At 39.7% G+C, this 26,929-nt stretch overlaps 1 protein-coding gene across 2 annotated transcripts in view; it reads left to right on the forward strand.

Annotated features, from left to right (window-relative positions):
- Nucleotides 1-26,929, forward strand: part of CYP4X1 (cytochrome P450 family 4 subfamily X member 1) — a 107,457-nt gene that overhangs the window by 77,281 nt on the left and 3,247 nt on the right. For both annotated transcript variants that reach the window (XM_064372312.1, XM_012434767.3), the window contains exons 2-9: nt 4,198-4,339; nt 5,518-5,562; nt 7,340-7,467; nt 9,900-10,027; nt 10,111-10,265; nt 12,010-12,116; nt 12,689-12,879; nt 25,604-25,737. In XM_064372312.1, the coding sequence (XP_064228382.1) occupies nt 4,216-4,339; nt 5,518-5,562; nt 7,340-7,467; nt 9,900-10,027; nt 10,111-10,265; nt 12,010-12,116; nt 12,689-12,879; nt 25,604-25,737 (1,012 nt within the window). In that variant the 5' untranslated portion in view covers nt 4,198-4,215. The remainder of the gene's footprint in view (nt 1-4,197; nt 4,340-5,517; nt 5,563-7,339; nt 7,468-9,899; nt 10,028-10,110; nt 10,266-12,009; nt 12,117-12,688; nt 12,880-25,603; nt 25,738-26,929) is intronic.

The raw sequence follows: 26,929 nt of genomic DNA on the forward strand, positions 1-26,929 counted from the left end.
CATCTTCCACTGTCCCAATAACTACATTTTTTTGTTTTTTAGTTAAATAGAAAAACTAGTATTTGTATTATGCAAATGTTATTTACTGCTGATCTAAATGGTCCTTTTCATTTTATTTCTTTTCTCATAGAACTTTTCCCCCACCCCACAGTATTGTTAACTTCCTCCTTTCCTAATCTGCTTCAGTTTTCAATAACTGTTGCTATTTTTTTTCCAAATGCTCTAATGGATCTGTCAAACACATCTAAATAGTATTTCCAAATATCCAAACATGCCAAATAATCTGTCCGTTTTTCTGGAGATATTTTTCCCACAGACCTCTTCTCCTGTTCCGGTCAGGACTGATTGCTCTTTAAGCGTAGTTTGCAGATGTTATTCTAGGACTTCCCAATGATGCTGTCCTGTGTTATATATCTCTACTGTCTCGTGGATACTATGTCATCTGTTGTTTCCATTGAATTGTTTTGGCATCCTTGTCAAAAATCAATTGACCATAAATGTCAAGGTCTATTTCTGAATCTTCAATTCTAATCCATTGATCTCTATGTCTATCCTCATGGACATAGAGAGTAGAGGGATGGTTACCAGAGGCTGGGAGGGTACCAGGGAGCTGGGGGAGTGGGCAGTTTAATGGTTATAGTCAATGCTAACTGTATATTTTTAAATAACTTAGAGTGTAATGGGATTGTTTGCAATTTAATGGATAAATGTTTGAGGAGGTGGGTACCCCATTCTTCATGATGTGCCTATTTTACGTTGCATGTCTGTATCAAAAACATCTCATTTACTCCATAAATATATACACCTACTATATATTCACAAAAATTAAAAATTATAAATAAATAAATGATATGTCTATCCTTATGCTAGTACCACAGTGCCTTACTGTTGCTTTGTAGTAAGCTTTGGAATCAGGAAGTTTGAGTCTCCCTACTTTGTTCTTTTCCAAGATTATTTTGGCTATTTGGGATCCTTGAGTTTCCATGCAAATTTTAGAATCAGTCTATCAATTTCTGCAAGGAAACCAGCCAGGGTTCTGCTAGGGACAGCACTGAATCTGTAGATCAGTTTGGGGATTATTGCCATCTTAACAATATTAGGTCTTCTGGTCCATGAACACAGAAAGCCTTTCCATTTATTTAGGTCATCTTTAATTATTTTAAATAATGTTTTGCATTTTTCAAAGTATACATTTTGCATTTCTTTTGTTAAATTTATTCCCATTTTATTCTTTTTGAAGGTATTGTGTCTTAATTTCATTTCAGATTATTTATTGCATTCATAGTGTTTTAGAGTCCATATTCCCTCTTGACTGTCACTGTTACTTTTTCTGCTTTCAAAAGGTTTCTATCAGAATGTGGCAGATTAGAGATGACTGACATATCAAACTGTCTAATATTACCAAACCTGTCCATTTATTCAGATCAGGGTCCTTCTGGTGATTTGCCATGCAGGAAGTCACAAGGAAACCTAGTCTCTAAGGCTCAAAAGGTGAAACTATTTTACATAGGCAGTAACATTTTATTGTTACATAATAACTGTACATATTTATGGAGTACCTGTGGTATTTTGATACATGCATACTATGTGCAGTGATCACATCAGGGTCTTTAGGGTATTCATCACTTCTAACATTTATTATTTCTTTGTGTTTGGAACATTTCAAATCTTCAAGCTTTTCAGAAATATGCAATAAATTATTGTTAACAGTGCTATTGAACACTGGAACTTAGTCCTTCTATCTAAAGACCGTAGCATTTAAAGTATAGTCATAAGGTTACAGAAGGATAAAGTGTGTGCAGGGAAAATTCCCTGTAAGATAAGAAATCTCATTTCTCACTCTTAGTAATACAGATCTTCTCACTATGCTTCAAACATGCCAAAGATATTCCTCCCTCAGAGCTTTGAACATGCACGTCTGTGGTTATATTGCTCTCCCTGCAAATTGTTCAGGCCTTTGAACAAAAGTTACTTTCTGAAAGAGGCTTGCCCTGACCACTCGGACTAAAACAGAACCTCTAGTACTCTCTGTCTCCAACCCTCATTTTATTATCTTGGCCCTTATCACTCTCGGACTCTATACTGTGTACACCTTTGCTTGTTCATTGATTATCCACCGCCAACTAAAGTATAAAATCTGTGAGAGGGAGGGTCTTTGTCTGCCACTATAAACCCAGTGAATGGTACAGTTCATGATGCATAATCAGTGCTCAATAAATCCTTTGTTGAATGCATAAATATATTAGTTGCTAAGAAAATTCGTTTATTCAGAGATCAATTTACTACATAAATAGGCCAGGTGGTTTGATATTTATTCAATAGGTCACTGAATCCCAGCCAGCATGTGGGACCTAGGATGTATATATGCAAGTGTGTGTGTGTGTGTGTGTGTGTATGTGTGTACTTGGATGTAATGCAAAGAACATCTATGTAGCTAAGTAGTATAAAGCACTTGGGCTCCAGAGTTAAACTGGAGTTTGAATCCTCACTACTGGTCGCCAGTTATACACCCGTCGACACATCATTTAACCTAGTCTGTAGCGTTCAATTTCCTCATCTGTAACATAGGGATTGTAATTATATCTCCTTCATAGGGTTCTTGAAGTAAATATTAAATAACATAAAACATGAAAAGCATTTTGCAGCACTTAGTTCATAGCAGTGCTTGATAAAAGTTAGCTGTTACTATCTGGGGGGCACTATGCATTTTCTGAACATTTCTGAACAATGTTTACTAAATATATGTAGTACCCATTTTCAAGTATATTTAGATGCTTCTCTGGGGATGAAGAAGTATAAATTAAATATAGTACGGGATTCACAATAGTTTTCTGTCCTTTTTGTCTAGTCAGGAGTTACAAAAAGTATAATGAAATTCTTCCTGTGGCTGGAGTGTCTATGAACATTTTTGACCTGAACAATTGTCATATTAGTTTATCATTTCCAGGAGGGCAGAGGCCTTAACTTTCCTATATTTCTCTGTATCTTTACCACCTGGTACATGTGATAGACCCTCAATAAATACTTGTTTGTTTGTAGTTTGTGAATGAATAAATGAAAAAATATTCACATTGTTGAAAACCACTACTCTGGATAGTCAATGGGCGCTTGTCACTGGCTTGGCTATGGCAACATTAGCAAAACAGAGTGCAATATTTTAGAAACTAGATTTCAAGAGTCTCGACCTTTCAGTGGCCTTAACTATCCAGAGAACACTTCATGGGTTAAAATTGGTAAATGATAACAGAGAAAAAGGGGAGCCAGAGTTGTCCACCTCTCCTGAGGATGAGAACAAACAATCATGCAGCAGATACCATGTGATTGCTCACATGACGAAAAATCTGGCAGCCTTAGGATTACTTTGTAGCTGGGGACTCCCACCACCATGCTCAAGTGTATAGATGTGCACACCAAAACACACACATGCAGGTGCCCTCCACTTTACACAAGAAGCAAATGTAAATGAATCTTGTTTTCCGTGATTTAGAGAAACGATTCAGGTGAGCCATTACTATTCTGTTTCTAAAAGGAAAAGTCCTTCTCTGATGGTAGTATTTGCACTCTCATTTGTAAATGTTGAAAGCTAAAAGTTTTGTATTTGAGTTGACTTTAAGCTTCACACATCTGTGTAAATGGGCCTTCTGTTGGTGGGGAGAGAATTTGGATTTTCCTTGTAGATAGAGTTGGCAGTTTTTTAGAGAGAAGCATTTACTACTAAGTCATGAGAAAGAATCACTGATGCATTATTAGAGAGAGGAACAGGGAGAAGAAATGGTGAGTTGGATGTAGGGTCACGCCACATTTAGTAACTGTTAGTTTCCCACTTAGGAAATACATCTTTTTTAGCTTCCAGATCCCACTCCAATCTGAGTGTGTGATGTTGGCAAATGGGGCAGAGAGTGTGACTCGGCTCACTCTCCATTGGGATGGGAGTTCACAGTAAATGTCATTCAACAGTGACTTGGTCTGGGGGTACAGCCTATATTAATATTGAGAAGATAAATACACTAACTTTGTTTAGAGAATTATCCCCCAAGCGTAGAAGTCCCAAATAAAGCACATTATGTCACTTCCAGAAAAGTCTCAGGCTCCTCTGCTTTTGTGACCTTCTCAGGCCCTGATCTCAGCTTGTGTCTGTAAGAGGGGACAGGTCCAGCCTGGCTGGCTCTCTAATTACTTTTACTTTTTTCACTGCAGTTTATTCAGGATGATAACATGGAGAAGCTTGAGGAAATTATTGAAAAATACCCTCGTGCCTTCCCTTTGTGGATTGGGCCTTTTCAGGCATTTTTCTATATCTGTGACCCAGACTATGCAAAGACATTTCTGAACAGAACAGGTAAGAAGAGGGGCAAATCTCTGGGACCTATTCCTCCTAGAAGTGAAATGCACAAAACCCCACAGGCAATATTCCAAAGCGAAGTTTAGTTTTGGGTCTTTAAGAGACACAGGAACAAGTGTGGAGAGGTGACAGGTTTCCTGCTAATACTGAAGGCGATTCCCATGTCCTCCCCAGTCCGTTGTCTTGTTCAGGACTGCATGGGCACGTTGATGTTAGTGTAACCTAAAGCCCAGCTGGCATTACCAGACTTGCCAGGCAAGGGTTCCCTTGGCTTCTCTGGGCTTTATGACTTCAGTGTCAGCAACAGTTCCCACTCCTACCCCTGATCTGGAGGATCAGTCTCAAGAGGTTGGGGAATCAGCAGTAACTCCACTTCTGCTGGTTCAGTATGTAAGCCTGAATGCTAGATCATTAATTTACCCATCAAACCTCTTGATTATGATCCAAACTTTAGTTTTCCTCACGTGTTTCTCAACTATGTCCCGTTTTCAGGTATGAGTCATCTACCTCCCCGACCCAATCCTTGTTTAAGGCTTTCATTGTGGATTATTTTATACCATAATACTAAAATGTCTAGTTTTTTCCCTGTCAACTTTGTAAAATGAGGTTTTTATATTCCAGTCTTTCCTGTGCCATTGTATCCACCACTCCCAATAAAACCTAATAAAAGAAAAGAGCTTTGCCCTGACTATCTCCATGTTTCCAGTCCCCTGCTCTGATTTGTCTCATGTTCACCTGTTAAGGACAAGAACAGTAGAATGCCTCCACTTTGGGGTTCACTAAAACACCAAGAGGCATTGGCATCTCAGTACCTGGTGTCTGCTCTGATCCTTAATTTGCCTTCCATAAAGGATATATGTTGTCTCAGCTATGGTTATGGAAACATTGCAACCCTTGGGCAAACTCTTTTTCTGTTGAAGGAAGTGTAAACAAGGGAAGAATCAGGGTTTCTGTACTTGTTTGCCTCATAGGGCTTGCTGTTCTCTGAAACTGGACCAAAACTAACACAAGTCTTTCCCCAGGCTGCCAAAGGCAGCAGGAAGTAAGCCCTGGGCTCTCTTTTGCTCACTATTTGTGGTTAGTGCAGGAAAATGCAGAAAAACTGTCACCAATGTGAACTGATAATAAATGCTCCCTCTAATGATGTCTTTTGTTTGCTCTGTTTGACTCTGCAGACCCCAAGTCCCAGTACGTACAGAAATTCTTATCTCCGCTTATTGGTATGTATGTGCAAATGGGAGTTATAACCCACTCTCATTCAAAGTCCCCTTTCCATAGTAGAGCATGCCCAAGGAACTCAAATCTGAATTCAGAAGCATTAAGAGTATAAGGTAGAGCAACACTGAAAGTTATCTAGGGGAAAGATTCAAGGGGAGCTCTAAAGTCAACACAACACCACTTCCCAGGAAGCTTCTTCATCCATTTCTCTCCCCTAGAGTCATATTCTCAAGGCAGCAGATATGTGAATCTGTCCCCTCTCTCTTTAAAACTACAATATCGACCTGGCACAGTGGCTCATACCTTTGAGCCACGGTTATCCCAGCACTTTGGGAGGCCGAGGCAGGAGGATCACTTGAGGTCAGGAGTTTGAGACCAGCGAGGGCAACATGGGAAAACCCTGTCTGTAGTAAAAATACAAAAATTAGCCAGGCATAGTGGCACGTGCCTGTAGTCCCACTGCTTGGGAGTCTCAGGCACGAGAATCACTTGAACCCGGGAGGCAGAGGTTGCAGTAAGCCTAGATAGCACTACTGCACTCCAGATTAGGTGACAAAGCAAAACTCTGTCCACCCCCAGCACACACACACATACACCCCCAAACTGCAGTCTCTCCATCTCTATTCTTGTTTTCTTTATCCTTCTCTCATGTTTTCTTGGATGTTTTCCTTTCTTTTTGGAGTTCCCTTATTTCCACATGCAAATCAGTAAAATTTTGCTCTAGAGATTGGCGATATTCTGCCAGCAGATAAATTAAGCTCTTTAATCACATAATTGGTATTTATGTTAGACAAAACATGAATTAAAGAAAAGAATATAGGCTTGTATTAGGAACCAGTTAGATTTGAATCTTGCCCCCTCCTGCACGGACTAGTTAAATAGCATCTTGGGGAAGTCATTTACTCTCTCCATGTCTCAGTTTCCTCATCTTTGACAATAAGGATGAGAGTCACATTGCGGGGCTGTTATGAGAATTAAATGAAATACATATTTTTAGCAGTAAATGTAACAGCCAACATTGTACAAGTGACAGATCATGCATCACGGGTCTGGCATGTTGTAAGCACTCAGTGAGTGGTATCGATTATGTACTAATAAACTTTGAAGTCCTTTAAAGCCAAATCCTAATGATCAGTCTGGCAATAGAAGATTGTGAAGCATTAGCCTTGATAAGTATTTCCACGCAGTATCATTGACAGACCAGGGCTCAAAGGGGGAGTATCAGGGGACAGAGTGGATGTTCTTGTCACAAGTTCCTTGTGAATTTATGCTCATCATATAGTTTATGGATTGGTTTGGAGTGGAAAGGAAAGGAATTCATTTGCTGTGTTTCTAGTGTGAGCTAGGGAGTAGGTTGGCTACCTTATATATTCACTTTCAGTTAATCTGCACAGCAACACAGGGAAATAGGTATTTAGTATCATAGTTCATTGTTGAGAAAACTAAACCTCAGGAAGGTTAAGTCACTTATTCAGTTACTACATAGGTAGTAACTGGTGATTTCAGGATTAACCTTCTCATCTTGTCAGGCTTTGAAACTTAATAGACTTTGAAACTCTTTCTCACAATATTAAATACATCCATCCCAGAAGTAAGCTTCTAAATTCACCTTGATCTGTTAAGATGCATTGTATTTTAATATGAGCACTACTTTGATGTTCCACTATTTCATGACTGCCTGTGGGTCATGGTTACTCCATGCTGCCTGTGTTCCTCATCTCTCCTTCTTCATCTCATCTAATGAAATAGCATAAGATTTTCTGCCTTTTATTTCTCAAGGAAAAGGACTAGTGTCTCTAGACGGACCCAAGTGGTTCCAGCATCGTCGCCTACTAACTCCTGCATTCCATTTTAACATCCTGAAAGCATACATCGAGGTGATGGCTCATTCTGTGAAAACGATGCTGGTAAGTGAAGGGGGAAAGTGCTCTGGTGCCTTGCTAAATGCTCCCGGCAATGGACAGTATTAGGTATATTTTGTGGACCATGAAAATAAAAAACCAGTTTCTAAAAACCAATGTACAAGTACTCATTGAGCAATAGGTGTCTGTAAAAACTTGTTATGTTCTTTGGGTGATAATATTAATAAAAAGAAGATCTGGTCCTCTGTCATAGATATGTTTTGAGATTTTATGGCAGTAAATCGAGTACCAAATGGTGACAGTTAGATAGTAAGTGCTATAGGTTTGTTTCATGGAGCACAGGTCTGTACAAACCTACCCCAAAGTCTGAGGAAACTGAGAGGCTGAAGAAAAAGGCTGACAGTTTCTTATAAAGAAACATTTAATAGAGGCTTTCAAAGAAAAACCATGGCTGTTTCACACAGTGATGAGACAAGATGATGGATCCCTGAACCATTACCCTCCAGACCCAGGAATTGTAGACCATGGGGAGGGGCACACGTGCTTCAGAGGAAATTATTAATAGTAAGAATTTGCCCTAAGGGCAAGATTTATGGTAAGTACATGCTCTGATGCAACAAACAGTAGATCAACTGGAAATCTCAGAGCATTCCCAGAACTAGAGTTAATTGGAAGTCAAGATGGCAGATTAGCTTCCAAGATGGAGCTGCATTAACCTCCACAAGGTGACAGGGAAAGATGGCAGGAGGAGCTATAACAGCTTCAGATTCAGCGGAAACTCAAATCAAGCTGGACTTGAATATGTAGACAGTATGGATGAGAGTATTCAAGGCAGAGTGAGTCAGCATGAAAAAGGTTTGGAGATTATCATGGACTTGCCCAATGGCTATAAAGGACCAAGCAAAAGAGAATGTCTGTATTAAAGCTGCAGATATGAATTTCTTCTTGTAAATGGTAGAGGATCATTAGGCCCTGACCTGCACCTTTCAAGGAAGCGTAAGGACATTGTAGAGAAACATTCCTGTGAGTGGTCTCTGATTTATAAATAAGTTCTATTCCAAAACTCTAAATTTACAGTGGTTTTAATTTTTAAATCATATTTCTTTTGAAATCAGACAAGTAATTCACTAATGCAGTTTCATCATAAACACTTCAAACACCACAAACAAAGGCAAAGTTGTCCTCCCACTTCGTGTGCAAACCCATCCCTGTTCCCATGCAAACCACTATTACCAGCTCGATGACTGGGTTCTCAGCCAAACTCACAGAAGCAGTTTGAACCCAAAGTCGGCCAGGATTGTGGTAAAAACAGTAGTATGAGTTCTCAAGGCAGAGACCCAGAGACTGTGCGGCGCAAGCTAGCGAGAGAGGAGAGCAACTTTTTCTGATTCTAGTGCTGTTCAGCTGCAGCACAATTTCAAACCCTCCTGTGATTGCATTGGAGTTTTCTCTCCATTTCTTGGGCCACTTTCTTCTCCACTCATTTCTCAGCCACATATTTCTCTGGGATTTTTCTCACAACTTCCTTCCTCTGCTGAATCATTCCAGAGTTTCTCAAGCATGGAAGCCTCCTGCTTGCTCTCATTTCTTCTAAATTCACCATTTGTTCTCAGTAAAACTTACATAGCCGAGATAAAGGCTCTTTGACTAAACAATTGGCACTTGGTGAAAAGTTTTTAAAATTCTCTTTGCCTTTGTGGTTGGTTGCCAAGTTCCTGAAATTTTAAAAGTTCAGGTTGACCGATAGATCTTAAGCTAGGTGCTAGGTGCTTAAGATCTCTCAGTCAACCTGAACTTTTACAATTTCAATTTATTTTAAATTTTACACAAAGTATGATTATTATGGCAAATATTCAACCAGGGACTTTGTCACAATTTTAAAATGTCAGACAATGCATTTCGAGCAGTATGAGTAGGTCTGTTTGTGCGGAAGTTAAGCCAGGTCGGGCTTCACTGGGAGCCAGCTCCCTGTAGCAGCTCTTCTCCATACTTGCTCTCTGTTTACCACTTTTGAATCCAAAATGTTTTTGAAAATGTTCCAAGATTATTTTAAAGGTGGTTATGGTGGTTGAGAGCAGTGGCAGGGCATCTAGCAAGTTTGGAATTGAAGATGGAAGAAGCCCTGGGGTAAACCCCTTGTTATTATGGGTCTTGTACTAATGATTATCTGTTTTAATGGAACTCTGGTCTACATGAAAGCAGAGTTATGGTAATAATTGAAAAGTCACAAGTGCTTAACTCAGCCATTTACCATATATGCAGTTTTCTCCATGCTCCTTCTCACTCTGCTGGGCATGTTTTTCCCTTCCTCATGCCCTGTGTAAGCATATGGTTTATTCACTCATGTGACCTTTGGTTCCTGCTGGGTCAGGGTTGTCTCCCTTGGATCATAAAGGCAAGGCTAGGCAGGAGCCTTCAAATGAAGGCAGTTTGGTCATGGTGGTGGTGATGGTGTTGATCTTGACCTCCTATGCCAGGATAAGTGGGAGAAGATTTGCAGCCCTCAGGACACAGCCGTGGAGGTTTATAAGCACATCAACTTGATGTCTCTGGATATAATCATGAAATGTGCTTTCAGCAAAGAGACCAACTGCCAGACAAACAGGTCAGTGGTGGGAGAGCAAAAAACATATTTCCTCCCATTTTCTAAGTTGTTTATTGACATATTATCTCAACTTTCTCTTCTAGCACCCATGATCCTTATGAAAAAGCCATATTTGAAGTCAGCAGAATCGTATTTCACCGCTTGTACAGTTTCTTGCATCACAGTGACATAATTTTCAAACTCAGCCCTCAGGGCCACCGCTTCCAGAAGTTAAACCAAGTGCTATATCAGTACACAGGTATTTGTTGGGTCTGGGTTGCCCACATCCATTCACTGTCATGATTGTACTGTGTCTGTCTAGAGGGATAAACCTTAATATAAGAGAAAGAATATTTGTTGTTAATGGACCTTTATATAGACACTTCTCCGAAGAAATTTGACTGAGTCCTTTAGAAGACTTTGCTTCAACCATAGCAGTAAGTCTTACCAGAATTTTTGTATACTATAGCATATAGTATATACTATTTACTATATACTAAGTATACAGTATATACTATTTACTACATACTAAGTACATAGTATATAGTAAATAGTATATAGTATGTACTAAGTATACTTATTCAAAACTTTAAAGTAAAACCTTTTCCTTTTTTTTTTTTTTATTGAGATGGCATTTCTTTCTGTCGCCCAGGCTGGAGTGCAGTGGTGCAATCTCAGCTCACTGCAACCTCTGCCTTCTGGGTTCAAGCATTTCTCCTACCTCAGTCTTCTGAGTAGCTGGGATTACAGCAGCCACCACCACACCTGGCTAACTTTTGAAAATTATTTATTTTTATGTAGTCAAATTTATCAATATTTTATTTTATTGCATCTGAATTTTTAGTAATCACAAAAAGCCATTCTCTATTCCAGGGTTTCTCAACCCTCGGCACTAATGGCCTCTTGGATTAGATAAGTCCTTGTCAAGACCTGTGCATTGTAGGATGTTTAGCTACATCCCTGACATCTACCCACTCGATGTAGTAGAGCTCTGATGGCTGTGGCAACCAAAAATAACTCCAGATATTACTGAATGTCCCCAGGGCCAAAGTTGCCCCCAGTTAAGAACCACTGCCCCATACCCAGGTTGTAGAGAAAATTATTTATGTTTTCTTGTGGTACTTGTATGATTTCATTCTTTTTGCATTTAGATCAGAGATCTAAATTCCATTTACAGTTTATTCCTATATATGGTGTGAGGTATTGATCTAATTTTTCCAAATGGTTATCCAGTTGTCCCATCATCATTATTTAAAAGTTTATCTTTTCAAGTGATTCAAAATAATCATCTTTATCACATTCTAAGTGGACATTTGTACTTGTATCTATTTTGGATAAGAGTATATTTGGATATTCTTCTGTATTCCATTGGTCTATCTACCAATGTACTAAAATCACACTGTTTTAATTAAGGAGATTTTGTGGATGTTTTTCAACTTTAATAGACTTTATTTTTAGAAAAGTTTTAGGTTTGCAGGAAAATTGGGCAGAAAGTACAGAGAGTTCTCCTGTGACCCACGTGACAAACCTGTGCATGCACCCTTGTGTCTAAAATAAAAGTTGAAAATTTAAAAATAGCAAATAAATATTACCTCTGTTCCAAAGTTTTGTTTTTTTCTTTCAGCTCCTTCAATTATAAATATATTGGCATTTCTTTGCCTGTTTTCTATTTTATTTCATTTTATTTAATAACTTTTTCATGAAAATAAAATATTAGACTGAGGAAGTAAATAATGATGGGTCACTTGCATCTAAACTTGAAATCATCTTAATTTTATTGTCCACATACTGATAGAAACTATGGTTTTGGTCTGTGTTATTTATCTTTGGAGCTTTGATCAAAAGTCCCTTTGATGGGGAAAATAAACCATCTGTGAAAATAAGACCTATTTAAACATCTGGAAATCAGGCAAGATTTGAATCTATACATTAACCATGGGTTACTTTATAATTTATTTGACTTTGCTATCACTTTGGTAATTGGAAATTATTTTTCTACCCAGATACAATAATCCAGGATAGAAAGAAATCCCTCCAGACTGGGGTAAAGCAAGATAACACTCAGAAGAGGAAGTACCAGGATTTTCTGGATATTGTCCTTTCTGCCAAGGTAAATCATCTAAATTTCTAAGCCTGCTCAAGTGACCAGTTAATTATGTTAGTAGGTGGGTAAGTAGGAATGGGATGGGGAGACAAAAATAAAACCGATTGATTAAATTTAACCATACTCTGAATTGATGAGTGGCTTCATGCAGTTTGAGACAAAAAATTCTGCAATTCTGTCTCTAGAGGAAGGTCAGTAAAGACTAAATGAAGGATTTGACAAGATGTGGGGATGGTCGTATGGATACATGGATTTCAGGGGATCATGAAAAAATTGTCACATGGATAAACATATAAAATTATGATGATAAGGTCCTGGGAAATCTGGGAGTTTGAAGAGAATTTCTAGGCCCTGCTGATTGAAGGCCCTCTTTGCAAGGCCTGCTTTTCTTATCTAACCTTGGTTCTCCTTTATACTTTGGGCAGAATATGGCTTATACCACATATTGGTAGAACTGAATTAAAATTTAAGCCCCTATTTGAAACTCTGATTTTTCCCCTAAAATCATTATTGTGTTCATATCTCCAAACATTTATAAACTGATGCTTTATTTAAAATATCTGTATTATATTTCCTAGGATGAAAATGGTAGCAGCTTCTCAGACACTGATGTACACTCTGAAGTCAGCACGTTCTTGTTGGCAGGACATGACTCTGTGGCAGCAAGCATCTCCTGGGTCCTTTACTGCCTGGCTCTGAACCCTGAGCATCAAGAGAGATGCCGGGAGGAGGTCAGGGGCATCCTGGGGGATGGGTCTTCTATTACCTGGTAAGAGCTGTACCCCTAAATTTTTCATCCTAGTTTTCCCCCTGAGATTTTGCTTTATTTTTTGCCCTGGTACCTTAGTGACCCTAGTGCCTCAGGATATGTGTAGGTGGAAACAGACGAAGTAGGCTACTTTTCCGTTCTTTCTGAAAAGAGCTCAAAATTATTCTCTTGTCTTTTGAAAAAAAAGTTTATTCATCCGTAAATTGTCTGTCATCAATTTTCTAGTCAATGGTGTGTGAAACATCTTATTTCTTTACTTCACCTTGGCTCTGATGCATTGGAAGTGAGGACTTGGTCCCTATGCTGGCACTTAGAACTTAAGCAATAAGGTTCAAGTGGAGCTTCTCTTCTGAGAGAGCTGAATGATTAGCTGCATTATTTAAGGTTCATTGTAGACACCTTCTCCCATCCTCTTACCACTAATTTTATTCCTCAGGATTGGTTTTAGACTTCAAACATAATATTAGGTGATATATACTATAGTTGAGTTTATCAAATATGTACTGAGGACATTTAAAATACTGAGACATTTTCTTAATGACTACGATTTATCATGGGCCCTGTCCTCGATGGTCTAATATAGGAGACAGGAGATAGACCTCCATATTGCAGTGCAGCATGGCAAGTCATTGATAGAGATATGTGCTGGCTAACACGAAGACAGGCACCTACCCTGGCATGGGAGCTCAAGGAGACTTCCTTGGGTATATGACACTTAACCTGACTATTACAGGATGAGTAAGAGTTAGCCAGGTGGAAAATGTCATCTCTATTTTGCTAGACTTTAAGCATATCTTGATGTTAATAAAGCCCAGGTTATGCTGTTTGCAAAGATAAAATATATTCCTGACATAATCTGGTCAAAGGGACAGAAAAATATAAATGCTATGAACAACTCAGCTGCATGACCAGATAAAAAACGCCATATTTCATATGCAAAAGTCAGCTCAATTGGAACATTGGTAAAACCAAATTTGCCATTATAAAGGTGTAGTAGAGATCTCATTTTATAAGGAAATAGAAGTTTTCTCCTAGCGTAAACTAAAGGTTTAATCTATATAGCACAAAATACAATGTTGAGCAATTATTTTTTATTTTTTTAAGTGACAAAAATTGTGCATATATGTGTTATGTATGTGTGTATACATGGTGTACAATATATTTTTATTTTATTTTATTTATTTATTTTTTTTATTGCATTTTAGGTTTTGGGGTACATGTGAAAAACATGCAAGGTTGTTGCATAGGTGCATACGTGGCAGTGTGATATGCTGCCTCCCTCCCCTCCACCTATATCTGGCATTTTTCCCCATGCTATCCCTCCCCAACCCCCCACACCCGCGCTGTCCCCCCCTCCCCCCAACAGACCCCTGTGTATAGTGCTCCCCTCCCTGTGTCCATGTGTTCTCCTTGTTCAACACCCGCCTATGAGTGAGAACATGTGGTGTTTGATTTTGTGCTCTTGTGTCAGTTTGCTGAGAATGATGGTTTCCATGTTCATCCATGTCCCTACAAAGGACGTGAACTCCTCGTTTTTAATGGCTGCATAATATTCCATGGTGTATATATGCCACATTTTTCCTGTCCAGTCTATCATCGATGGGCATTTGGGTTGGTTCCAGGTCTTTGCTATTGTAAACTGTGCTGCAATGAACATTCGTGTGCATGTGTCCTTATAGTAGAACGATTTATAATCCTTTGGATATATGCCCAGTAATGGGATTGCTGGGTCAAATAGAATTTCTATTTCTAGGTCCTTGAGGAATCGCCACACTGTTTTCCACAGTGGTTGAACTAATTTACACTCCCACCAACAGTGTAAAAGTGTTCCTATTACTCCACATCCTCTCCAGCATCTGTTGTCTCCAGATTTTTTAATGATCGCCATTCTAACTGGCGTGAGATGGTATCTCAATGTAGTTTTGATTTGCATTTCTCTAATGACCAGCGATGATGAGCATTTTTTCATATGTTTGTTGGCCTCATGTATGTCTTCTTTTGTAAAGTATCTGTTCATATCCTTCACCCATTTTTGAATGGGCTTGTTTGTTTTCTTCTTGTAAATCTGTTTTAGTTCGTTGTAAATTCTGGATATCAGCCCTTTGTCAGATGGGTAGGCTGCAAAAATTTTTTCCCATTCTGTTCGTTGCCAATTCACTCTATTGACTGTTTCTTTCGCCGTGCAGAAGCTGTGGAGTTTGATTAGGTCCCATTTGGCTTTTGCTGCCAATGCTTTTGGTGTTTTGGTCATATAGTCCTTGCCTACGCCTATGTCCTGAATGGTTTTGCCTAGGTTTCCTTCTAGGGTTTTTATGGTGTTAGGTCTTATGTTTAAGTCTTTAATCCATCTGGAGTCAATTTTAGTGTAAGGTGTCAGGAAGGGGTTGAGTTTCTGCTTTCTGCATATGGCTAGCCAGTTTTCCCAACACCACTTATTGAACAGGGAATCCTTTCCCCATTGCTTGTTTTTTTCAGGTTTGTCAAAGATCGGGTGGTTGTAGATATGTTGTGTCGCCTCCGACGCCTCTGTTCTGTTCCATTGGTCTATATCTCTGTTTTGGTACCAGTACCATGCTGTTTTGATTACTGTAGCCTTGTAGTATAGTTTGAAGTCCGGTAGTGTGATGCCTCCCGCTTTGTTCTTTTTGCTTAGAATTGACTTGGCTATGCGGGCTCTCTTTTGGTTCCATATGAAGTTTAAGGTGGTTTTTTCCAGTTCTCTGAGGAAGGTCATTGGTAGCTTGATGGGGATAGCGTTGAATCTGTAAATTACTTTGGGCAGTATGGCCATTTTCACGATATTGATTCTTCCTAACCATGAACATGGAATGTTTCTCCATCTGTTTGTGTCCTCTCTTATTTCGTTGAGCAGTGATTTGTAGTTCTCCTTGAAGAGGTCCTTTACGTTCCTTGTTAGTTGTATTCCTAGGTATTTTATTCTCTTTGCACCAATTGTGAATGGCAATTCGTTCTTGATTTGGCTCTCTTCAAGTCTGTTATTGGTGTAAAGTAATGCTTGTGATTTTTGCACATTGATTTTGTATCCTGAGACTGCGGAAGTTGCTTATCAGTTTCAGGAGATTTTGGGCTGAGACGATGGGGTCTTCTAGATATACAATCATGTCGTCTGCAAATAGAGACAATTTGATTTCCTCCTTTCCTAACTGAATACCCTTTATTTCTTTTTCTTTCCTGATTGCTCTGGCTAGAACTTCCAGTACTATATTGAATAGGAGTGGTGAGAGAGGGCATTCTTGTCTAGTGCCAGATTTCAAAGGGAATGCTTCCAGTTTTTGCCCATTCAGTATGATATTGGCTGTCGGTTTGTCATAAATAGCTTTTATTATTTTGAGATACATTCCATCGATACCTAGTTTATTTAGAGAGTTTTTAGCATAAAGGGCTGTTGAATTTTGTCGAAGGCCTTCTCTGCATCAATTAAGATAATCATGTGGTTTTTGTTTTTGGTTCTGTTTATGTGGTGAATTACATTTATAGACTTGCGTATATTGAACCAGCCTTGCATCCCCGGGATGAATCCTACTTGATCATGGTGGATAAGCTTTTTGATGTGCTGTTGTAATCGGCTTGCCAGTATTTTATTGAAGATTTTTGCATCTATGTTCATCATGGATATTGGCCTGTAGTTTTCTTTTTTTGTTGAGTCCCTGCTGGGTTTTGGTATTAGGATGATGTTGGTCTCATAAAATGATTTGGGAAGGATTCCCTCTTTTTGGATTATTTGGAATAGTTTCAGTAGGAGTGGTACCAGCTCCTCTTTGTATGTCTGGTAGAATTCGGCTGTGAACCCATCAGGGCCTGGGCTTTTTTTGGGTGGTAGGCTCTTAATTGCTGCCTCGACTTCAGCCCTTGTTATTGGTCTATTCAGGGTTTCGACTTCTTCCTGGTTTAGGCATGGGAGGAGGCTACTGTCCAGGAATTTATCCATTTCTTCCAGGTTTTCTAATTTATGTGCATAGAGTTGTTTGTAATAATCTCTGATGATGGTTTGAATTTCTGTGGAATCTGTGGTGATATCCCCTTTATCATTTTTTATTGCATCTATTTGGTTATTCTCTCTTTTCTTTTTTATTAGTCTGGCTAGTGGTCTGTCTATTTTGTTGATCCTTTCAAAAAACCAGCTCCTGGATTTATTGATTTTTTGAAGGGGTTTTCGTGTCTCTATCTCCTTCAATTCTGCTTTGATCTTAGTTATTTCTTGTCTTCTGCTAGGTTTTGAGTTTTTTTGATCTTGCTCCTCTAGCTCTTTCAATTTTGACGATAGGGTGTCAATTTTAGTTCTTTCCTTTCTTCTCATGTGAGCACTTATTGCTATATATTTTCCTGTAGAGACTGCTTTAAATGTGTCCCAGAGATTCTGGTATGTGGTGTCTTCGTTCTCGTTGGTTTCAAAGAACATCTTTATTTCTGCCTTCATTTCAGTGTTTATCCAGTCAACATTCAGGAGAAAGTTGTTCATTTTCCATGAGACTGTGCAGTTCTGGGTTGGCTTCTGAATTCTGAGTTCTAACTTGATTGCACTGTGGTCTGAGAGACTGTTTGTTATGGTTTCCGTTCTTTTGCATTTGCTGAGGAGTGATTTACTTCCAATTATGTGGTCAATTTTAGAGTAGGTGTGATGTGGTGCTGAGAAGAATGTATATTCTGTGGATTTGGGCTGGAGAGTTCTGTAAATGTCTATTAGGTTTGCTTGTTCCAGGTCTGAGTTCAAGTCCTGGATATCCTTATTAATTTTCTGTCTCGTTGATCTGTCTAATATTGACAAAGGTTTGTTGAAGTCTCCCACTATTATTGTGTGGGAGTCTAAGTCTCTTTGCAAGTCTTTAAGAACTTGCCTTATGTATCTGGGTGCTCCTGTATTAGGTGCATATATATTTAGGATCGTTAGCTCTTCTTGTTGCATTGATCCTTTTACCATTATGTAATGTCCTTCTTTGTCTCTTTTGATCTTTGTTGCTTTAAAGTCTATTTTATCAGAGATGAGAATTGCAACTCCTGCTTTTTTTTGCTCTCCATTTGCTTGGTAAATCTTCCTCCATCCCTTTATTTTGAGCCTTTGTGTATCCTTGCATGTGAGGTGGGTTTCCTGGATACAGCACACTGATGGGTTTTGGCTTTTTATCCAATTTGCCAGTCTGTGTCTTTTGATTGGGGCATTTAGTCCATTTACATTTAGGGTTAATATTGTTATGTGTGAGTTTGATCCTGTCATTTTGATGCTAGCTGGCTGTTTTGCCCATTGGTTGATGCAGATTCTTCATTGTGTTGCTGCTCTTTACCATTTCGTGCGTTTTTGGAGTGACTGGTGCTGGTTGTTTTTTTCTATGTGTAGTGTCTCCTTCAGGAGCTCTTGTAAAGCTGGTCTGGTGGTGATGAAATCTGTGAGTACTTGCTTGTTCACAAAGGATTTTATTTTTCCTTCACTTATGAAGCTTAGTTTGGCTGGACATGAAATTCTGGGTTGAAAGTTCTTTTCTTTAAGGATGTTGAATATCGGCCCCCACTCTCTTCTGGCCTGTAGGGTTTCTGCTGAGAGATCTGCTGTAAGTCTGATGGGTTTCCCTTTGTGGGTAACCCAACCTTTCTCTCTGGCTGCCCTTAGTATTTTCTCCTTCATTTCAACCCTGGTGAATCTGATGATTATGTGCCTTGGGGTTGCTCTTCTAGAGGAATATCTTTGTGGTGTTCTCTGTATTTCCTGGACTTGAATATTGGCCTGCCTTGCTAGGTTGGGGAAGTTTTCCTGGATAATATCCTGAAGAGTATATTCCAGCTTGGATGCATTCTCTTCGTCACATTCAGGTACACCTGTCAAACGTAGGTTAGGTCTTTTCACGTAGTCCCATATTTCTTGGAGACTTTGTTCATTCCTTTTTACCCTTTTTTCTCTAATCTTGCCTTCTCGTTTTATTTCATTGAGTTGATCTTCGACCTCTGATATCCTTTCTTCTGCTTGATCAATTCTGCTGTTGAAACTTGTGCATGCTTCGTGAAGTTCTCGTGTTGTGTTTTTCAGCTCCATCAATTCACTCATATTCCTCTCTAAGTTGTCCATTCTCGTTAGCATTTCATCAAGTCTTTTTTCAAGGTTCTTAGTTTCTTTGCATTGGGTTAGAACATGTTCTTTTAGCTCACAGAAGTTTCTTATTATCCATTTTCTGAAAGCTGATTCTGTCATTTCATCACACTCATTCTCCGTCCAGTCTTGTTCCCATGCTGGTGAGGAGTTATGCTCCCTTGTAGGAGGAGAGGTGTTCTGGTTTTGGGTGTTTTCATCCTTTTTGCGCTGGTTTCTTCCCATCTTTGTGGATTTATCCGCCTATTGACTTTGTAGTTGCTGTCTTTCCGATTTTGGTAATTTTAAGTCTGCAGCAGCTGAACTCATAAACCCCCTTTTCTTCCCCCCAGGTGTTCTGGCCCAGGGAGTTTGGGCTTTATGATTTTCAGCTGTGTTGCTACCGTTTTCCCTGCCCACAAAGTGGCAGTCTAGTCACACTCAGCCTGCAGAGGCTTCGCTGAGCTGCTGTGGGCTCCGCCCAGCTTCCGTGTGAGCTTCCCTGCAGTCCTGTTTATATGGGTGTAGTTAGAACTGCTTCCGCTATGCTGGCCTGCCCCTGTAGTGACGGAGTCTCTGTAGTGGCGGGTTGTCTTGGTTACGGCAAATTGCCCTGGGAACTGCAGGGTGTTTCCCGATGGAGGACGCCCCTTCCCCACAGAGCTGCACCGTCCCGGGTTCAGCCGTGTTTCCAGTGGCGCCCTCTTTGCCCGGGAATCTCTTGGCTTGACTCCCTGCCTCAGCTCCCCTTGCTGGCCCAGAGGGGACACAGTCTCGTTCACTTTGCTCAAGGAGCTGCTGCTCCCTGCCCCCGGTGCAGGCCGAGTGGCTGCTCCTGTCCAACCAGCAGCACTGGGAACCCGTGGAGCTTCTTCGCCTGTGAATCTCCTGGTCTGTGGGCAGTTAAAATTCGCTGCCCTGTGTGCCGCTGCATCAGCTGAAGCAGCGGCACTGAGATTCGTGGCGCACCCTTGCCCAGGAGTCTCCTGGCTTGACTCCCTGCTTCAGCTCCCCTTGCTGGCTCAGAGGGAACTCTGTCTCTCTCGCTCTGCATAAGAAGCCGCTGCCCCCCGCCCCAGGGCGTAGGCTGAGCCGCCACACCGCTCAAACCAGCGGCGCTGGCGACCCGTGGGGCTTCTCCTCCTGTGAATCTCCTGGTCTGTGGGCAGTAAAAATCCGTCTGGAAATGTGGCGTCCACTCACCCTCTGCACCTTCTCTTGGAGCTGCAATCCCGACTTCCTCCTAAGCAGCCATCTTGGATCAAATCCACAATATGATATTTTGATATATGTATACATTGTAGAATGACTAAATCTATCAATGGACATGTCCATTAACTCATACTTATCATTTTTTTGTGGTGAGGACATTTAAAATTTACCCTCTTAGCAATTTTCAAGTATACAAATTGTTATTAATTCCAATCACATATTGTTCAATGCATCTCCTAAACTTATTCCTCCTGTCTGACTGAAATTTTGTATATTTTGACTAATTCCCTGTAATCCCCCATTCTCCCATGGCCCCTGGTAACTGCTATTCTACTCTCCGCTTCTATGAGTTTGATGTTGTAGATTCCACATGTGAGATTATGTGGAATTGTCTTTCTGTGCCTGGTTTATTTCACTTAGCATAATGTCCTCCAAATTCATCTCTGTTGTCATAAATGATAAGATATCCATCTTTTCTATGGTGAATTAGTATTCCATTATTTATATATATATATCACATTTTTTAAATTTTTAATTATACTTTAAGTTCTGAGATACATGTGCAGAACATGTGGGTTTGTTACATAGGTATACACATGCCATGGTGGTTTGCTGCACCCATCAATCTGTCATCTACATTAGGTATTTCTCCTAATGCTATCCCTCCCCTAGCCCCTCACCTCCCAACAGGCCCCAGTGTGTGATAATCCCCTCCCTGTGTCCATGTGTTCTCATTATTCAACTCCCACTTATGAGTGAGAATATGCGGTGTTTGGTTATCTATTCTTGTGTTATTTTGCTGAGATTGATAGTTTCCAGCTTCATCCATGTCCCTACAAAGGACATGAACTCGTCCTGTTTTATGGCAGCATAGTATTCCATGGTGTATATGTGCCACATTTTCTTTATCCAGTCTATCATTGATGGGCATTTGGGTTGGTTCCAAGTCTTTGCTATTGTGAACAGTGCTGCAGTAAGCATATGTGTGCATGTGTCTTTATACTAGAATGATTTGTAATCCTTTGGGTATATACCCAGTAATGGGACTGCTGGGTCAAATGGTTTTAGATTTTGAGAAATCACCACACTATCTTCCACAATGCTTTAACTAATTTACACTACCACCAACAACATAAAAGTGTTCCTATTTTTTGCTGTGCAGAAGCTTTTTTGTTTAATTAGGTCCCATTTGTCAATTTTGGCTTGTGTTGCCATTGCTTTTGATGTTTTAGTTATGAAGTCTTTTCCCATGCCTACGTCCTGAATGATATTGCCTAGGTTTTCTTCTAGGGTTTTTATGATTTTAGGTCTTATGTTTAATCCATCTTGAGTTAATTTTTGTGTAAGGTTTAAAGGAGTGGTCCAGTTTCAGTTTTCTGCTAGCCAGTTTTCCCAGTACCATTTATTGAATAGGAAATCCTTTCTGCATTGCTTGTTTTTGTCAGGTTAATCAAAGATCAGATGGTTGTAGATGTGTGGCATTATGTCTGAGGCCTCTGTTCTCTTCTATTGGTCTATATATCTGTTTTGATGCCAGTACCATGCTATTTTGGTTACTGTAGCCTTATAGTATAGTTTGAAGTCACGTAGCTTGATGCCTTCAGCTTTGTTCTTTTTGCTTAGAATTATCTTGGCTATACAGGCTCTTTTTTGGTTCCATATGAAATTTAAAGTAGTTTTCTCTAATTCTGTGAAGAAAGTCAGTGGTAGCTTGATGGGGATAGCACTGAATCTATAAATTACTTTTGGCAGTATGGCCATTTTCACAATATTGATTCTCTATACTAGAGATAGAAGTAATTAACATACCACCACTACATTATTAGGGTATTCTAAATTGACTATGTATTTACCTTTTCCAGTGAGATTTTTATTTTCAATTTTCATGTTGTTAATTAGTATTCTTTTATTTCAAGTTGGAGAATTCACATCAGCATTTTTTATAAGGTGAGTCTAGTAGTAATGAACACCCTCAACTTTTGTTTATCTGGAGATGTTTTCATCTCTCCTTCGTTTTGAAAGATAACTTTGCCAGATACGGTATTCTTGGTTAGCAGGTTTTTTCTTTTTCTTCAGCTTTTTGAATGTCTCATTCTACTCCCTCCTAGCTTGCAAGATTTCTTCTGATAATTCTTCTCATAACCTTGTTGTCATCTCTTGTATTTGATGAGTCCCTTCTCTTACTGCTTTCTAGATTCTTTCTTTGTCTTTCATTTACTTTTGACAATTTGATATAATGTGCCTCCATTTATTTTCATTTGGTTTGGTCTTAACTTAGAGTCCTTTGATCTTCATAAACCTGAATGTTCATATCTCTCCCAATATTTGGAACATTTTCAGCTGGTGTTTTTAAAATAATATTTCTTCAACTTTCTTTCTTCTTCTGTAATCCCTATAATTTGTATATTTGTATGCTTGATGGTATCCCGTAAGTCCCTTAGGTTTTCTTTATTTTATTCTTTTTTGTTGTTGTTTCTTTGATTGATAATTTCAAATGACTTGTCTTTGAGTTCACTGATTCTTTCTTCTTCATGACTGAGTCAGCTGTTTAAGGTCTTTACTGAGTTATTCAGTTCTGTCATTGTATTTGTCAAAATTCAACCCCCCACACATGCACCTTCCAGTGATGTCAGTGGATCAGCCTGCTGGGTCACTGACAGGTGTGTCTCCCCACCAGTTCCTTTGTGGGCAGGACTACTCTCAAGTCACAGCTGAGAAGGGCTAACACTGCTTTTCAGGGACATTTCAGAATCTGATTTGGGGCCAAGGTTTTCAAGTCTACGTTGGGGACACAGACAGGCATGTCGCCCAGCAGGTTTCTGGCCAGGTAAAACTGCTCAAACCATAGTTGAGAGGAGCTTGGGCTAAGATGAAGTGCTGTTTCAGGGCCTACTGGGGGACCAGGGTTGGCAAGTCCGACCAGGTTGTATGGGGAAATGTGTCTCTCCCTCTGGGTTCTTGTGTGAGCAGGACAGATCGCAGACCACAGCTGAGGTGCTGGAACTAAATTAGAGGGGCATTTCTGAATCCAAAGCTGAGATCAAGGTGGGCAGACCTGTCTCCTGAGGCACTGATGTGCTTGAATCCTGCTGAGCCCCTTGGTCAATGGTTACAGTAGTAGGACCAAGTCCAAACAGGGCTATAACTGAGCCTGGAGGGGACAGTGCCATTTCAGGGTCTGGAGCAAGATCAGAGTTGGAAGGTCTCCCACCTGAGTACAGTTCTGCCCTCTCAAAATCCCTCTTAGGCTCCACGGGGGTTTCAGGTACTCCTACCTAAATCCCAAGGCTCCCACAAAGGCACTTTGTAAATAGCTATGAAATTATTATACCTGTAGGGGGATCCAAGTGGGGGACCTCCTCTTCTCTTGTCTTGCTAAGTAATCACTTTTAGTCATTCGTTAAATTTGTAAACATTGTATATCACATTCCAACATGAATTAGATATTTTAATGTTGATTAGCGTAGATATTTATACAACTCAAATATTGACTTTTCTCATTCTCATTTGGCTTAAATGTGAAAACAATTTTAAAAAGTCTTTTCTAGGGGAGAAAACAAAAGTCCAGAAGATTTATTAGCTATATTTCATTTTAATGAGAGAATGGCAATAATATTATAGAGAAAAAAATATTTTTACTTGATAATATGTACTTATAGCTCTGTTTAATGAAATTTACATGTGGCATTCTGATAATTTATAGTTCTTTTAGACAGGTAATAAAACTACACCACAAAGAGAAATTTCTGAGAAAGCCAGAAAGTTGTTCAACTTCCCTTTTGGCTCCTTATCAGCTCATTTCTGTGTTAGGTTAAAATTTCTCTCTTCTTTTTGTTCCATGATTGAAACGAACAAAATTTTTTAAAATTATGCAAAGTGCCAGCATAAGCAGAATTACTCTTTTTTTAATCCTGAGCTTGAGGAAGAAAGAAATGAAAATTAAAATCTCACATTACCTAATGGCCAAAGCCTGCATTCAAAATAAGTAATCAGAAAAACATATAAAAACAGGAAGACAAACAGACTAAATATAGGCCATCATTTTATTGAACCAATCTGACTAGCTAGGATGCAAATAAAAAAAAAACTTTATTCTTCTTCCACTTATAAACTTTAAACTTGCTTTGTGGAGCAAGTTCTTTTTATCTCTGGGGCAAAATCCTGAGTAAGTCTCATAGAGTTCTCATTCTTTTAAATCATAAGAACAGTCTTATGTCCGTCATTAAACTATCTAGCCCAGTGTAGTAATGAAACTTTCAAGTACATATCCACTAGGAGCTTTTCTTTCCATTCCAGCTTGGTACTTCTTTGGGTCTAGAAGCCAGAAGTGGACAAGGGGTTTATGCTTGACTTATTCTTATTGATCCCCAATACCCAGTAGCTGCTGTTTCTTTTTTTTTTTTTTTTTTTTTTTGAGACGGAGTCTCGCTCTTGTTACCCAGGCTGGAGTGCAATGGCGCGATCTCGGCTCACCGCAACCTCCGCCTCCTGGGTTCAGGCAATTCTCCTGCCTCAGCCTCCTGAGTAGCTGGGATTACAGGCACGCGCCACCGTGCCCAGCTAATTTTTTTGTATTAGTAGAGACGGGGTTTCACAGTAGCTGCTGTTTCTAACTCTTCCAGGAATGGTTTTAGGAGGAAACGGGATAAAAAGTAAAGGGCTGGTTCTGTTGTGATCATGCCAAAGGGCTTGGTGGATATACCTGCTTCCCTTTCTCTCAAGGGGATGCTCCCTTTCTTGGAGACTCTCTCACTGGAACTTTCCAGTGGTAATCCAAGGGACAAGAGAATTTTTGTCCTTAGGCAGTCTTTTTCAAGCTGGTTCCAGAGCTCTCCCTCTTGCCAATTCATTGGTTCAAGGACATAGTTGCACATCCTTGCCTTGCCTCTGCTGCTCTCCTCTGCCTCTCTGTCTCTTCTGAGTTACAGCCTTTCACATCAGCACTGTATTCCCCAAACTCCAAGGGGCACAAGTCAGATCATCTAAGTGATCTCTTGAAACCTCTTGTTGTTTAAGATGGGAGAAGCACCCTTCCTTCTCCATGGTACTCTGGCATTCCCACAATACTTTAAATAGTTTTTCTCTCAAAATTCTTAAGCTTCTCCTCTTCAATCCTTAGCCATTTTTATGTATTATTACTTCATATGATGAGCTAAGAGTTGCAAAACTGGGTTTCAGAACTCTCTATAGCAAATGTTTTACTGGTAGTTTAGCAGCTCAGTTTATAGTAAGGATATATGATACACCTTTTTGGTTCCTCTGACTCTGGGACCTCAGCTCATCCTGAGGCAGAGAGTCCCATTTTAACATTCTGTTACATACACCAGTTGCAAAATGGATTTAACCTCAGGGTGATAATTACCAGGAATAAACATAAAACAGAAAAAAATAAACTGGTTATGATATCTGAGTCCCTTCCCTCCCTCATCCTCACAGGGACCAGCTGGGTGAAATGTCGTACACCACAATGTGCATCAAGGAGACATTCCGATTGATTCCTGCAGTCCCGTCCATTTCCAGAGATCTCAGCAAGCCACTTACCTTCCCAGATGGATGCACATTGCCTGCAGGTCTTTACATTTTTTTTCTAAGCATTTCCTAGAGGCTGTGGGATCTTGGGGACCACAGTGACAATGGCTAGTGAGTCTCTTAGCACTTGGTGAAGTTAAAAGATAATGCTAACATGTGGTTTAGGTTTAATCACCTATGAGGAGCTCAGAGGATAATGCTTTGATCAGATGTGAATTTCAATGAATAACCAGTTACACCAAAGGTAAGCCCAGAATCCATGTCTCTGGAATCCCAGCCCAGGGTCTCTTCCATTGTGGGACGACATTTCTAAAATAATCTTTGTTTGACTGACTTTGAGACTCAGCTGAAACTTTATGGAAAATGAGCACCACTATCTTCATCTGAAAGACCAATGGGGATCTTTGGCCTCATCATCTTAATATCACCCTTATAAATGTGCAACATTTAATAGTTATATAGAGTCTTCAAACCCATTATCTCATTTTTCCCTTTGGAATGTGATGTTAACATACACTTATACAGTGATTTACAGTTTTCTAAACACTTTTAAATACTTTTGATGTGACCAAAAATCCAGAGGGGGCCCCAATGTGTACATGAGGTTAACTGATGTGAGCAGAGCTAGAACTCGTGCAGAGGCCCTGAATCTAGAGCCTAGAGCTCTTCAGAACAACACAGGTTTCTGAGCAGGGCTTATAGGAAGCAGAGGGGTCATGTGAGACATATTTTCACTTATCTGATTCAATGTTCTATTAATTCATGTCTTACAAGCCAACAGGATTGCCTGTAGCAAACACCTACAGCCTGTTACTGTAACTTTGCTGACAAACCCAGAACTAATTTACTAGAATTATTTCTGGAAACCAAGTAATCCTTAAATTCTCTCTCCTTTGTTTTCTATATTTTTTATCCTCAAACAACATGGATATTTGCCAGAATTCTACACTTTCCATATATGAACAGCACCAATGGAAATGTGTCACCAGATCTTCATATCTGCACGATGGAATAATAGTTCTGTGCTTTTTTTTTTTTTGAGACAGAATCTTGCTCTGTTGCCCAGGCTGGGGTGCAATGCTTGATCTCTGCTCACTGCAACGTCCACCTCCCAGGTTCAAGCAATTCTCCTGCCTCAGCCTCTTGAGTAGCTGAACTAACAGGCATACGCCACCAAGCTCTGCTAATTTTTGTATTTTTAGTAGAGATTGGGTTTCACCATGTTGGCCAGGC

Source organism: Aotus nancymaae, unplaced genomic scaffold (assembly GCF_030222135.1).
Source record: "Aotus nancymaae isolate 86718 unplaced genomic scaffold, 86718_ANA_hifiasm-v0.15.2.pri h1tg000007l, whole genome shotgun sequence".
Classification (NCBI taxonomy): domain Eukaryota; kingdom Metazoa; phylum Chordata; class Mammalia; order Primates; family Aotidae; genus Aotus; species Aotus nancymaae.